This window comes from Calidris pugnax, unplaced genomic scaffold (genome assembly GCF_001431845.1).
Source record: "Calidris pugnax isolate Ruff unplaced genomic scaffold, ASM143184v1 scaffold41, whole genome shotgun sequence".
Taxonomy (NCBI): Eukaryota; Metazoa; Chordata; class Aves; order Charadriiformes; family Scolopacidae; genus Calidris; species Calidris pugnax.
Window position 1 is genome coordinate 10,552,558 of NW_015094509.1, and position 13,666 is coordinate 10,566,223.

General features: G+C 46.2%; 1 protein-coding gene across 3 annotated transcripts in view; it reads right to left on the reverse strand.

The window, feature by feature from the left end:
• Positions 1-8,425, reverse strand: part of SNX31 (sorting nexin 31) — a 31,579-nt gene extending 23,154 nt beyond the window's left edge. For 2 of the 3 annotated variants that reach the window (XM_014965578.1, XM_014965577.1), the window contains exons 1-3: positions 8,360-8,425; positions 8,208-8,282; positions 1,789-1,903 (exon numbers count right to left, since the gene is read on the reverse strand). In XM_014965578.1, the coding sequence (XP_014821064.1) occupies positions 1,789-1,903; positions 8,208-8,282; positions 8,360-8,425 (256 nt within the window). Of the gene's footprint in view, positions 1-607; positions 723-846; positions 947-1,788; positions 1,904-8,207; positions 8,283-8,359 lie in introns of those variants that run through there. The other variant, XM_014965579.1, reaches the window with a different exon arrangement.
• Between the last annotated feature and the right edge of the window lie 5,241 nt (positions 8,426-13,666).

Here is a 13,666-nt window from a genome sequence, read left to right on the forward strand (position 1 = left end):
TGTGAAACTCGCAAGATGCATTTCAGAGATCCTGCAGACCTGGTGTATAACACAACACATTGTGCCTGAAATTTAATTTTTCCACAAACTCTTATCTTGTTATAATTCCTGCCCCGAAACCCTTGGAGGGAAGATGTTTATGCAGAACCCAGTTCAATATTACACTTCTACCAGTCCAAGTGCCTGTCTTCTGCCTCTCTTTTACCCATCAGCCACGAGTTCTCACACGAAACCCCATGTCAGCTCTGGCAGACGTGAAGCAGCAGGGATGGGTGGCTTAGCTCACAGATCTGGAAGAACAGAGAGTGGACAGACCACAGGCTGCCACCAGGACAAGCTGGGTTAAGTTTAGGGTGAAACTGCACCCTTACATTTTGGGAAAGCTGCAGAAAGGCAGCTGCTACAGAAATAAGAGGAGAGATAGGATATGCTGCTGTTCTAGCACCAGTAAATCAAAACAAAGGACAGGGCTGCAATGCTTAGCCCCAGCCTTATAGGTACACCCTTACTCAGATCAATATTTAAGGTAAAGCACAACTGTTGACACATCCACAAAGGTTTAAGCCCTACGTATGAAAGCCGATTGAGTTGTTACAGTCAAGCTTACCATTCTGAAGGTACTGCTCCAGCTGAGACCGTCTCTCATCTGCCATTGACTTGGTCATTGCCAGGTAAAACTTTGGAGGGAAAGCAGGCACAGCACTCCCAAAAAGCTGCCTCAGCTGCAAAACAGCCAAAGGAAAACTCGGGATCAGTGAAGAAGTGTTCAGAGGTTCCAAGGAGCTTTTATTGCTCTCGTTTTGACAGCAAGACACGATGACCTGCAAAGGGCACAGGGATACCCACCCAGCACCTCCCTGATGGCCCTCAGGATCCAAAGTGAGGGCAAAGCCACCAGGAGACAGCTCAAGTGAGCAGCCTCTTTTGATGGGCCTCTCCTTTTTACAGTCCTACCACTTCTGAGCTCCTGCCTGCGCCAGAAAGGTAGCACTGTATTAACCTTATCAGCTAGGTCTGATACGCCTCATGGACAAACAAGATGTGGTTACACACCTTCTCTTTCCAATAATCCATACGTGACTTCTTTGATCTATACGCACAGAACTACTTTTTACGAGCTGATAACTTCCGCCTCAGAGGCTTTTATTATTTCATCTGTGAGAGGTAGTAACCTTGGCTGATGTGAAACTCGCAAGATGCATTTCAGAGATCCTGCAGACCTGGTGTATAACACAACACATTGTGCCTGAAATTTAATTTTTCCACAAACTCTTATCTTGTTATAATTCCTGCCCCGAAACCCTTGGAGGGAAGATGTTTATGCAGAACCCAGTTCAATATTACACTTCTACCAGTCCAAGTGCCTGTCTTCTGCCTCTCTTTTACCCATCAGCCACGAGTTCTCACACGAAACCCCATGTCAGCTCTGGCAGACGTGAAGCAGCAGGGATGGGTGGCTTAGCTCACAGATCTGGAAGAACAGAGAGTGGACAGACCACAGGCTGCCACCAGGACAAGCTGGGTTAAGTTTAGGGTGAAACTGCACCCTTACATTTTGGGAAAGCTGCAGAAAGGCAGCTGCTACAGAAATAAGAGGAGAGATAGGATATGCTGCTGTTCTAGCACCAGTAAATCAAAACAAAGGACAGGGCTGCAATGCTTAGCCCCAGCCTTATAGGTACACCCTTACTCAGATCAATATTTAAGGTAAAGCACAACTGTTGACACATCCACAAAGGTTTAAGCCCTACGTATGAAAGCCGATTGAGTTGTTACAGTCAAGCTTACCATTCTGAAGGTACTGCTCCAGCTGAGACCGTCTCTCATCTGCCATTGACTTGGTCATTGCCAGGTAAAACTTTGGAGGGAAAGCAGGCACAGCACTCCCAAAAAGCTGCCTCAGCTGCAAAACAGCCAAAGGAAAACTCGGGATCAGTGAAGAAGTGTTCAGAGGTTCCAAGGAGCTTTTATTGCTCTCGTTTTGACAGCAAGACACGATGACCTGCAAAGGGCACAGGGATACCCACCCAGCACCTCCCTGATGGCCCTCAGGATCCAAAGTGAGGGCAAAGCCACCAGGAGACAGCTCAAGTGAGCAGCCTCTTTTGATGGGCCTCTCCTTTTTACAGTCCTACCACTTCTGAGCTCCTGCCTGCGCCAGAAAGGTAGCACTGTATTAACCTTATCAGCTAGGTCTGATACGCCTCATGGACAAACAAGATGTGGTTACACACCTTCTCTTTCCAATAATCCATACGTGACTTCTTTGATCTATACGCACAGAACTACTTTTTACGAGCTGATAACTTCCGCCTCAGAGGCTTTTATTATTTCATCTGTGAGAGGTAGTAACTTTTATCAGATCATCTAATATTGTCAAAGAAAAAAACCAAAACACAATGACAAAAACCAGAGAATCTTTCAGGAACACAAACCATCTGAAAGTTTGATTCCTCCTCCAGCTATATCAGCAAGCCAATAGGAGCATAATGTCTCTGTACAATCCCAGCCTCATTCATAAAAAAACCTGAAAGGACTAGAGAACCACAATTACATTATCTTATGTTATCTAAGACAGTTCCAATATAGGTTTGGGCAGTGTTTTGTCACTTGGAAGTGTAAAAATTCTCTGCTATAAACAAATTATCTCAAGAGATGGATGAGCTATGTTTACCTTCTCAATGTGCACACTACTAAACACAGCAAAATACAGTAAGTTTGCCTAGAAACATTCCTTCACCAAAAGAATATGACATGATCAGTAAAATGAGATTCCTATAGTACACTGAGACATTACTACTAATTAAATTTTAAGCAGCAGCATTGAACTCAGCAATTAGTGTCACTAAATCCTGTGAAAGATGACATTTTTCCTCTGGACCAGTCTTTCACATGACTCCAGCAGATGAAGCTTGAAGAATTAAAAAAAAAAATAATTGTTACTACTGCAAGAATTAGCAATACCTTTTCCTGCCTGTTGGCCAAAATGTTCTCACAGCTCCACTTTCCCTACATTGGCAACACATTGCTATTTCTGAGCTCTTGATTACTAGATATGCATGAATCGCTCCGAGATACACAGCATAAAAGAGTTAAATAACACTACATGCTTTGGTTTTATGTAAAGCTAACAGTAATAGCTAGTATAGAGTGTTTTTTATCTTCAAAGTCCTCCACATATGTGATCTTTCCCCAGAGACTGAAAAAATATTATCTCTGCTCTACAGGCAGGGAAACTGAGGAGATACAGCAAAAAAATTGCCAGAAGTCAGAAAGCCAGAGTGACCCTGCCAACAAGGAGGTCCTCTCTCCTGCCTCTGCGTTCAGGCCGTGCCTCACCTACTCAAAGCTGTGCTGTCTGTTATCATCAGTTTGCACAAGCAGAGACTCTGGCCTACTTTAAAAAATAATTAATTCATCTCAGTACCAGCTGCTTGGTAAGCTTCTTGAAATGCAATTGTGTGTTCTCAGGATTTGGGCTACAGAGAAGAGAAACTTCTCCAGGCTGATTACACTTTTTCACATCTCAAAGAAAAACCCATAAACTTAAAGTGTGCATTTGCGTGCAGTGCCAAAAGTCCACCAGACTATCAGCCACCAGCATGAAATTCCATGCCAGCAGAATGAAACTAGCCAGTATGTGTCTTCACAAACCCAACAGCCTAGGCTAGGTTTTAAGTGTAAGTCAACAACAACGCTGTATCTGGTGGTGCCAGGTGCCACCTGCCTGCGGCCCTGCCAAGCCAACACCACCATAAGAGATGGGTCCCCTACCCAAAATCTGCTTCTGACTATATTTTTCAAGGCTTTGGGTGTGTTTCTGTGGAGTGGCTTTAGGTTGCAGAAGACACATGTCTCAGCCCCAAGCCAGGGTGCCCTGTGCACTTCCATTTTCTCTTGACTGGACCTACTTGACCAGACAGGTACTTCCAAGTTATCTTGCTCCACAAGCTGTACAAGGGGAGGACTCCCATCCTCTGGCCTCTCTGCATGCCTGACCAAGCAGCTCCTTTGCCGACGCTGTGTGCAGCTCCTGTCAGCAACATCCAGCAGCTGCCTGGGCCAGTCCTGCCTCACAGCCCAGCACTGAGGCTGGGCATAGCTCCACATCCAGCTCCCCACCCCAGAGGCAGCTTCAAGAACAAGTGGCAGGAGAGAACACAAGAGACTGGATCATGAAAACAAGCTTAAATCTGACCATGCTGGAAGCCCAGACAGAACGTTACAACCTGGTGGGAGAGGTACTCATTCTTTCTCCAAGATTTCTACCTAAAAGAGATAGAGCAGCTTCCCTAAATATGGTAGTTTTAAGCTCTAAGAGGTAATCTCTCCAAAAAGGGGAGTAAAGACACCTGTCATAGTTGGTGCTGTTTCTTTTTCATCTTTCTGCAATAAGTACTCCCCACCTCAACAGGAGACATCATCACTTTTAAAGTGTAGTTGACCAGAATCCATCATCTCCTACTTAGTCTAATCCCATAGGTCTGCTTTTTGGTGTCAGGTCCTGCCTATGATGTCTAGACAAGTTATTTCACCCAGGGCCATGTTCCATCATAGGTGTGCAGATGCCAGAGTCAGACAGAGCACCAGAAACAAAACTGCTAACCTGAAAAAAAGTAGAGCAGCATTGTAACTATAAAGCTATTATGCATGGATTATATACAGAATGAACAGGCCTCTGGGCATTTCCTTCTCAGTTACCTGATTAAATATTAAGAAAAAGAGGAGACACCATTCTAAGATTAAAAATGCTTAAACATGTTTCGTGTGGAAATTAAAATATAGGTATGCAGAAACTACAAAAGCAGTCAAAGATATGAGACTATTCTGGTATATGACTGGCTAAATGAAGTTAAAAAAAACCCCAAACATTTTCTATATTTAATTCCTTTTTACCAATTGTTTTATTCTGATTTACAGATTTTTTTAGAACTATTTTCCCAACAGCTGTTCATACCAATCACAGACACTCCTAAATGACTCAGCAGAGGCTGGCATCATGACCAGAATCCATCAGTGTCACATTTCACTCTTAGCCCTACAGAAGACACTTCCTATTTACTCCCTGCCTTGAAGTAAATCAGTGAATACTCCAACAATTGCAAGAAATAATCTGTTCCTTTCAGTCCTACAACAGAACATAGATTCATTATTATGATACTTGTTTAGAGGGGGACATGCTAAACAGCTACGAAACTGAAAAGCTAAATGTAAACATCACAACATTGGAAACCCAGAACAGCCTGGGTTTAGCAACTGTTCAATTTCAAGGAAATCCAGTAACATTTTCAGTGCATAAATCACTGTCCAGCTAATCTCTAGCCCTACTCTAGAAGTTCCTGTCATTTGTGTATTCTTGGAAGAGAGCCTTACCTCTCCATAAGCAAAATAAAGACCCAGAGCTCTGGTCTGTGTGCAGCCCCCACAGAACTGAAGTCAGAGGAGAACACTACTACAGTACAGAGCACTGCCTTAGCTCTTCTTGTATAAACCTAGGGTCAAAGCTTAGATCCTTAAAATGCACATCCATCTGCCATTGACACTCCTGCTGAAGCTGCTCATGGTCATTTGCAGAGAATGGATACACAAGTCTTAGTTCAGCAAGTGCAAACAACAAGGAACGTGGCCCAAATTGTACGGCATTCATCCCAAGCAAAGGGAGACTGGTCCTCCAGCTGTCCTTCTTTCTGCTAGTACTAAATACTCCAGATAGCGGAGGGGATGAAAACTGGATTTCCCACAAGTGAATGCTCTAGCTCCTAAAAGAGGCGGCAAAGGGGAAGAAGGCAGACCCACCTCTGGACCCTCTTACAGCCAACGCAAAGCCCTACCTCCCAGAGGAAGGTTCAGTAAATCCTCAGACTGAGACAGGCACCTTCTAGAAATCCACAGCCAAATACCTATCTCCACAAGGGGAGAAGGGCTAAAGCTCCCATTTCTCTTCAGCATTTCCGCCAGCCCTGCCTAAACAACTCCTTCTAAGCAAGATCTCTTTTAGGATATCGTTCTTGTTTGTTCACACCTCCCTCTATACCATTTGCCTTGGGCACTCAGCTTCAACTGTGAACCCCATTTCGAGGTAAGGCACCTAGAGCTAAGAAGTGCTGCTCAGTGTTAGTTGACCTGCATCTCCCTTTTCATAGTGCTGATTGCTACCCTGAAGGAGATCAGAGGCACAAATAGTCCAACACCACATCCAAGAGAGGCCAGAAACCCATCCTCTGGACCAATGTTCAAGAAATACTGTCAAGTATAATCACACAAATCTGTCCATGGGGGAAGCCTACTTCTAATTCATGTTCTGCATCTGTCTATGACATAATTGTTGCACCTGTGGGACTTTGTGGACACTATGTGTGATCTGCTCAAGAGGGTGAAATTATAAGAAGTCTTAACTCCAGGATACAGTATGTGTGCATTTCTCGATCTTAACAGAGCATTTCAAGCAAAATAAGCAGAACAGGATATAATAACTATAGATGAGCAACCTCACATAAGTACAGGGATAACAATTAAGGGACAGCAGTGTAGTTGTAAGCTTAAAGACCAAGTATGGCAGCTACCAACAGCAGGAATGAAGGAATTAAGAATAAAAAACAGCTAATGAGTTGTAAAGCCCAGCAAGAGGCAAACCATCAGTTACAAAGGATGCAGAGAAGGGAAAGATTTTGCTGAGAGCCTTAATGAAGTTAAAGCCTCTTGGGCAAGAAACAGTAAGCCTTAAAGAAAAAGCAAGCAAATACATAAGCTGGTTTATGAGTTCAGATGTGTTATCCAAAATGCTTCATTAACCAAAGCAAAATATTACTGTGAGAGCCTCCACAGGGAAAAGAATTGCAGAGCTCGGGCACAAGAGCACACCTCAGCAAACATTCCTTCCCATAGCAGGGCTGCTGCTGACTCAGCTGTCTTTCAGCTGTGCTACTCCAACTGCTTGTGCAGTCACAGGGTTGGGAAAGATTGACTGATCCCCATCCAGAGTTACCTGGCTGAAAAACTGCTCCAGAGTGGTCCTATCACTGCAACTGAGAGCACAGTAAGGAGGCTACCAAAAGAAGGAGGACCTACCTAACTGACTAGTACTAGAAGCATTCATCAAACATGGCCTGAAAATAAGGGTTGTCAAGGTAAATTAAGGCTGCTCAGCAGGGATGACAGTGTGCACCCAGACTGACGGAAGAGTTGGGAGAGATTTTGCTTGGAGCCAAAGACTGACAAAGGCCAGAAAGATCAGGCTAGCAAAGAGAAAGCTGGTGGCCACTCTGCCTCCATGGAGAAGCTCAACACCACATGCTCCCTTTTAGCTTTCTAAGAAAACCAAAGGAAGGCTAGAAGGGAAAGGGACAGAGGCAACTTGGGCAAGAAACAAAACAAAAGCAGTGACGTAAACAGGCAAATTCACCCTGAAATTCCACTTCAGTTAGCTGGGACCATGTATTATTCCCTGATGCCCACTATTTCTTGGAATACTCTAAGCCTGTGTTCCAGCTGTTTTGCAATAGCCTAGTAACAGCCCGTGTGAAAGGGTCACTCCCGAGGTACACACTTAGGCAATTCAGGTCAAAGGATCCAACACTTGATTAACCCCTGGTTTATGAAAAAAAAAAAAAAACAAAACCAAAAAACCCTGCAATTTACCTGGACTGACCTCTGTGCACTTTCCAGAGTTGTTCATAGGATTAAATACCCAGATAAAGCAGTTGCACCTCTCTCCCAGAGGCCGAGGAAAAGTGATACGTGGAACCCACAGCTGCTGCTTGGCCAACGTTTCCCACTGAGGCAGCTCACCATACCCTTCTGCCACGTCCCTTGATAGGCTTTTTTTTTTTTGGATTTGCCTCTCAGCTGCTGCTGGATTTCACCCTGCAAACACCAAGGTGCCCCAGGAGCAGCAGCTCTGGCCGCCTGACAGCACGGCACTGGGAGGGACCGGGCCGGGTGCCATGGCCAGGTGGAGGTCAGGGCAATGCTCGGGACCTCCCCGTGCTGTTAGCGTGAAGGAAGACTTTAATAACGCGGATTTGGGCAAAACCAACTCACTACCCCTATCCCACATGGGACCCGTGAGGGCCAGAAGAGCCCCTCTGGCTCCCCAGCCCCTCACAGGGGGCCTGGCTGCCGGGCCCGACGGCGCACCCCGCCAGGCTGCCCCCACCGAGGCTTTCGGGGGTGCCCCCCGACCCTCCCGACCCCCGTCCGGTCCTCACCTGGGCGTCCCAGCGGCGGAGCTGGCTGTACCGCGCCTTGCCGAGCAGGAAGCCCTCCAGGCACACCGAGTACAGCTGCAAGCACACAGCCGTCAGACCCGCGCCTTGGCCCCGCTCCCCATCGCCCGCTCCCCACCCTGCCCCGCGCCCACCACGTAGCTCCCCCCGCGCCTCTCCCGCAGCTCCTCGGCGGCAGTGATGCTGAAGTGCAGCTTCATGGCGTGACCGTCCCGTCCCCTCACGGCAGCGGCGGGGCTGCGGGAAGGGATGGAGGGAGGCGGCGCAGGTGGGAGCGGGCGCGGCGCCAGGGGGCGCTGCGGCGGGACCGTCCCTCAGGCGGGACCGTCCCTCAGGCGCGAGCGTCCCTGAGGCGCAGCCGCCGCGGCGGCGGCTTTTATTCGAAATTCCTCCAGAAAAGGGACCTGAGGGAGGGCGGCTCCGCCTATAAGGGCCTCGTTAAGGGCGAGGGGCAACGTGGGGGTGAAATTAATGGTTAATAAGCGCCACGCGGTGCCCGTAGGGGACGAGGCCCGGCGGGGAAGGGTAGCAGGGGTGACCCGGGGGCGTGAACAGCACGGGGAAGGGGACTACTAATTCACTGTGAAGTGACTGTAATTCACTCTTTTTCAAGGAACGTGAACTAGGGACCGTTTGGTGAAAGGGGTGTGCAGCAGGCTTACAAGAAAAGCAAGTCCTTTTATCGCACAGTGCCTCACTGAAGGTCAAATACGCTTAAAATGGCAGGTCTCTCTCTGGCTTGGGACTTCTCTTTTATTATTACCAGACATAAAAATGACGTTTTCATTACCAGACAATAAAGATGAGTTGAGCTAGGCTTGCTGTGTTTCCTAGCTTCCTTTATGGTGTTTCTGGCACCCCGGAGGGAGAGGCTCTGTGGGAGCTGGGCCTCCTGGCGTGGCGGGCTGTGGAAGCCCTGGTAGCCTGGCACTGGTGCTGCTGGAGACATGGAATGAGTTCATCAGCATGGAAATAATGCAGCTGAAACACCTCCCCTGCACACCAGAGCCTGACACCAGTGCAGTACTTTGGCCTCACCAAATGGCCCTTTGACAAGAGGAAGGAAATAATTTCGGGAGGGCTGTGATTCACTCACTGGTCTGGGGAAAACCCCTTCCCAGCCGAACAAGGTTTGTACTTATTTTTCAGCAGGATTAACTGGGGGCATTCTAGAGAAAATAAAGAGTAAGTAAAATAACATTGTGTAACATCTTTGATAACTTGATTTGTTTTTCCTCTTTGTCCGTACAGCCAAATATAACCAGTCTGACGACTTCTGGAGCACCCACGCAACTGCCTTTTTACAGAGCCACCTTTGTGGTGACAGGGCTGCCCTGTTGTACCTGGGAGAGGAGGCACCTGTGCCCTGGGGAGCTCTGGAAGAGCTTTTCTTCTGCTCCTGAGCAAGGCCTCTGTGTGCATCATTGTTCCCATCCCAAATCCACATCTCCACTTGTCACCTGGGAGGCAGTGTGGCTGCATGGCAAGTTTGATGGAAAAATGTGAAGTATAGGCAGAGGAAAGATCTATGCTCTGGGCCACAGACAGGAATTTTCCACTTCTGCTGTCATTCTAGGTTGGTGGTCTCTTCTCATCTGCCTGAATCTAGTTCCCCTCTGGAAAACTACAGGAGGGGAAACAGAGCTACCTGTGGTGGCAAATCTCTCTAACAGTGGCAAGAGACAGGATTCAGCAAGCTTCCACTTCAAAATGCAATGTTTGAGGCCCACTTTTTGAACTGTAATCCCTGTTTTATGTCATCTGCTGACTTCAAGTTTAACCTAGACCACGAGTAACCCAAGGTCCCAGTCACTGTAACGTGACACAGCCACACTGAGCCTGCCCAGGGCATAATTTTCATTTTCTGAATGCTCAGATATCACATGGAACATTTTAAATTGTGCCCAGAGCTATAAAAAAAAGTACATAGCTCTGGACAGCTCTAGCCAGCTGGAACGTGACTTGATTAGGGATGTTTCTTTAGCAGGTTACGTGGGAAGTAGGAGGCTGTTTGGCACAGATGAATGCTCTTAGTACTTCACATGCAACAGGCCCGTTATGTTGGCTCAGCTTCTCATATCCTTTTTCATCTTAATAACTACATTCAATCCCAATACAAGAAGTGAGAAATCTATGTTTCAAATTATTTTTTTGAAAATATTCTTCCTTTGTTCTTGTTGCCCAAGTCCTTCAAAGGGAGCTCCAACTACACGTGCACCTTGTGGCCTTAGTGTAGCTGAAAACATTTGTTTCAAACTTGTATTCACTTCAAATGCCATGCCCTAAGGATTTGTAACCTGCGAGCTGCGTTTTCATTTGGGTACAGCTGCTATCCGTCATTATTGACCACATCTGACAGAAGGTAAGCAGGACTAAAAGCTTTCCTTCGCAGAGGTGGTCTTACCACGAGCTCACAGCTGCCAAAGGAACAGCAGTTGGGCTGCTGGTGTGCTGAACTCTCCGCCTGCCTCGTTGAGGAGTTGTTGAGGAATCCTGGCTTATTAATTGAGGAAAAACCTGTGAAGAGGGGAGGCAGCGAGCGAGGTGCTGACTTGTGGCTCAGAAGAGGCAGGAACCCAAATACAAAGCTTTTTATTGCAAAGGTGTTGTGGGGCTCTTAGTATCACTTGCCATGATGTTAATGAGGAAGCTAATTGATCTAACGTGACATAGGATGTGGTGTTTCTCTTTGCAAGGAAAAGAGTAGTTGATCAAAGGGAAAATGGAAGGGGGCAAGGGAATAGGGCAGTTTGATTCAAAGTGCCCACTTACATCATAAAAAGTTATCTGAGAGAAGAACCAGGACACTTGTGGGAGTAGTCTCTGATTCCAGGAAATCCAGGCCTGTGCTGGATTTACTCGGGAGGCATTTCTAACCTCAGACTGCCTCTCAGAGACAACTCATGCACCTGGGAAACTATGAAGAGTTCACTAGTAGTTTAAACTACTACAGCAGGGAGTAAAAATGTTGTCTTCAGGGAGCAACCCCAATGGAAGGATCGATCCCCGAAATGGAGCTTCCCACTTAGTCCCAAGTAGCATAGCCAAAACTGCCTTGCCACATACCTGAAACACGTAATTATGAAAGCCTAGTGAATTGTGGTCCCAAGGACAAGACTGTGGCACTCAGTTTGGACCACACCTCCTGGACCTATTGAGAATAAATACAAAATCCTGGTTGTTTTTTTGGGGAGGTGTTTCTGGGTGGTTTTTTTTTTTTTTCACTTACTCCAAGCAGAAATCCGTCTGTTAGATGCAGAATTCAGAAAACCTTTTTGCCAAGAATCCTAATCCAAAATGGCAAGTGGCTGTCTTTCAACATCCAGTTGTCCGTAGCAATGATTAACAAGGCTCCTGAGAAGGAAATGCATTTAGGTGGAAGGACTGAAGACATCACTTATTTATTTATTCAAGGGTAGACACCTAATTAGTGTAAACTGGCACCTGTAATGACATTGCCTGACTCAGGAACATCTTGATTTCTTCCACCTTGCTCCCTCCTCCCCCAGCACCCACTCCAAATTTCCTGGACTTCTGCAGAGCAGCAAAGAGGAGAACGCATGCAATCCAGATTGCCTCTGTGCCAAATCTTTCATTTAATTGCCCATAAACCCACATTCTGCTCAGGAAAGTGGACGGTGACTATAGAACCATCCATTCATTCATTCACATCGCCATTCATTGCAGGAGTGGGCTTTTGGCTGCTGCTGAACTCTGACGCCTTTGCTGTGGTTGGAAGGGAAGGAGGGGAGGACTGAAGGAATGAAATACCGGAGAATCCAGCAAAATCAGCTTAGTGCTGGGTGGCTGCAGGGCGGTGGAGGATCAGTGTAAGCCTCTGACACATGTTAGAGGGAACATGTGGCAGAAGGAAGCGACTGCCAGTTAGGCTGCCTATTAACCCAAGGGAACAATGCTCTACCTCTATTGAACACATTGATTTTTCTGTGCAGTGCATTGTTTTACAGCAGTGCTCTAAAGATACATTGATAGAGGCACGGACAAACACATTGTTCATTATCTCTAAAATTAAAAAAAAAAAGGGAAAAAAAAAAGGAGACATTGATTAAATAGACTTCTGTGGTATACAGTGGGGAATTACCATGTAATTAAGAGCGGGAAGAAATAAACCCAATCAACCCAGGGTTTTGTTTTCTTAAGCTGTCATGATCGCCTCAGCAGAATTGCCTCACTGTTTCCTTCCACCACAAAAATTAAGCCAGTATTTCAGGCTGGTACAGACGCTAGTGCTTGACACACCCACAAAAGCCTTGTACAGAGCTGGAAGAACCCCCTTTTTTTTCCTCCTCTTTCAGTTTCCCCATATGCAAGAGGTTAAATGACTTGCACATTCTTACAAAACATAAAAATTAGTTAACTCCAGCAGACTCACCAAAGACCCACTGCCTCCTCTCTAGGGAAACAAGCAGAAGTGAGGTGGGCTCTTACTTTCCTGCTAAGGGCCCCGAAACTCCTGCAGATAGTTACATCTTTATACCATCCCTTAGACCTTCCATTAAGCCTTTAATATCATCCAGTTCTTCAACATTTCTATTACGGTGTTAAATATTTTTAGGTCTTTAAAACTGCCTCCAAAGCTTTCATGTTTTTATAGTTGGCATTATATAAAATTAAGGTTGTACATTCAACCTGTTATCATGCAAGCATCTTGTTTGCATCACCTCCTTTGTAGGGTTTACCATCCAATTTCAAAAACTCTTACATAGTTGTACACTTCAGTGAGATTGCAAATTAAAGGCTAACCCAGTCACGGGACTGAACACAAGAATTGTACAAGCTTAACCTAATGCTTTTATAGTGAAGTGAGGGATTCTAAATAGGATTCATTTATGCCAGACCAGTTTCACCTCTCTGTGCTAGGCTTACTTATCAAATTCACTTAACAGAAAAAATCCAGACTTAAGATCGTTGCACAAGGGGAAAAATAAGGCCACTCTCGAATTGTCTTTTGTGGGACTTCAGAAAGCACAGTGTAGGGGTTTAAGGCTGCGACAATAGGTCCGGAGAACACTGGTGTTCCCCCCATACAACATGGACTTCAGAGAGCCTTCCCCAAAGATCTCACTAACCCCTTCCCGTGATTCTGTAGGAACTGGATCCTTTAAATACAGCAACTGGAGCCCAGTGGATTGCAGTGGTAAGAGTCATGCCTTCCCCCGTGACCAACAGGTCTTCATTGCCTTCCCCCATCCCCGCCCAACAGGTTTTTCTCTCTTCTCCGCGAAAGGAGGATGTACCATCTTCACTGCTTCCTTTCTCCCCCTGCATTATCAGTTTTGATTAAGCAACTTACAGAGCCAATTATGGGCTAAACTGGGTAGAAAATGCCTCTCATTCAGGTCTGCAGAAAGGACTCCCTTAAAGGAAGGGGTGAAAAAAAGCAAGGCAGCATCTGTAGGATAACCCCATCTGTAGATGGA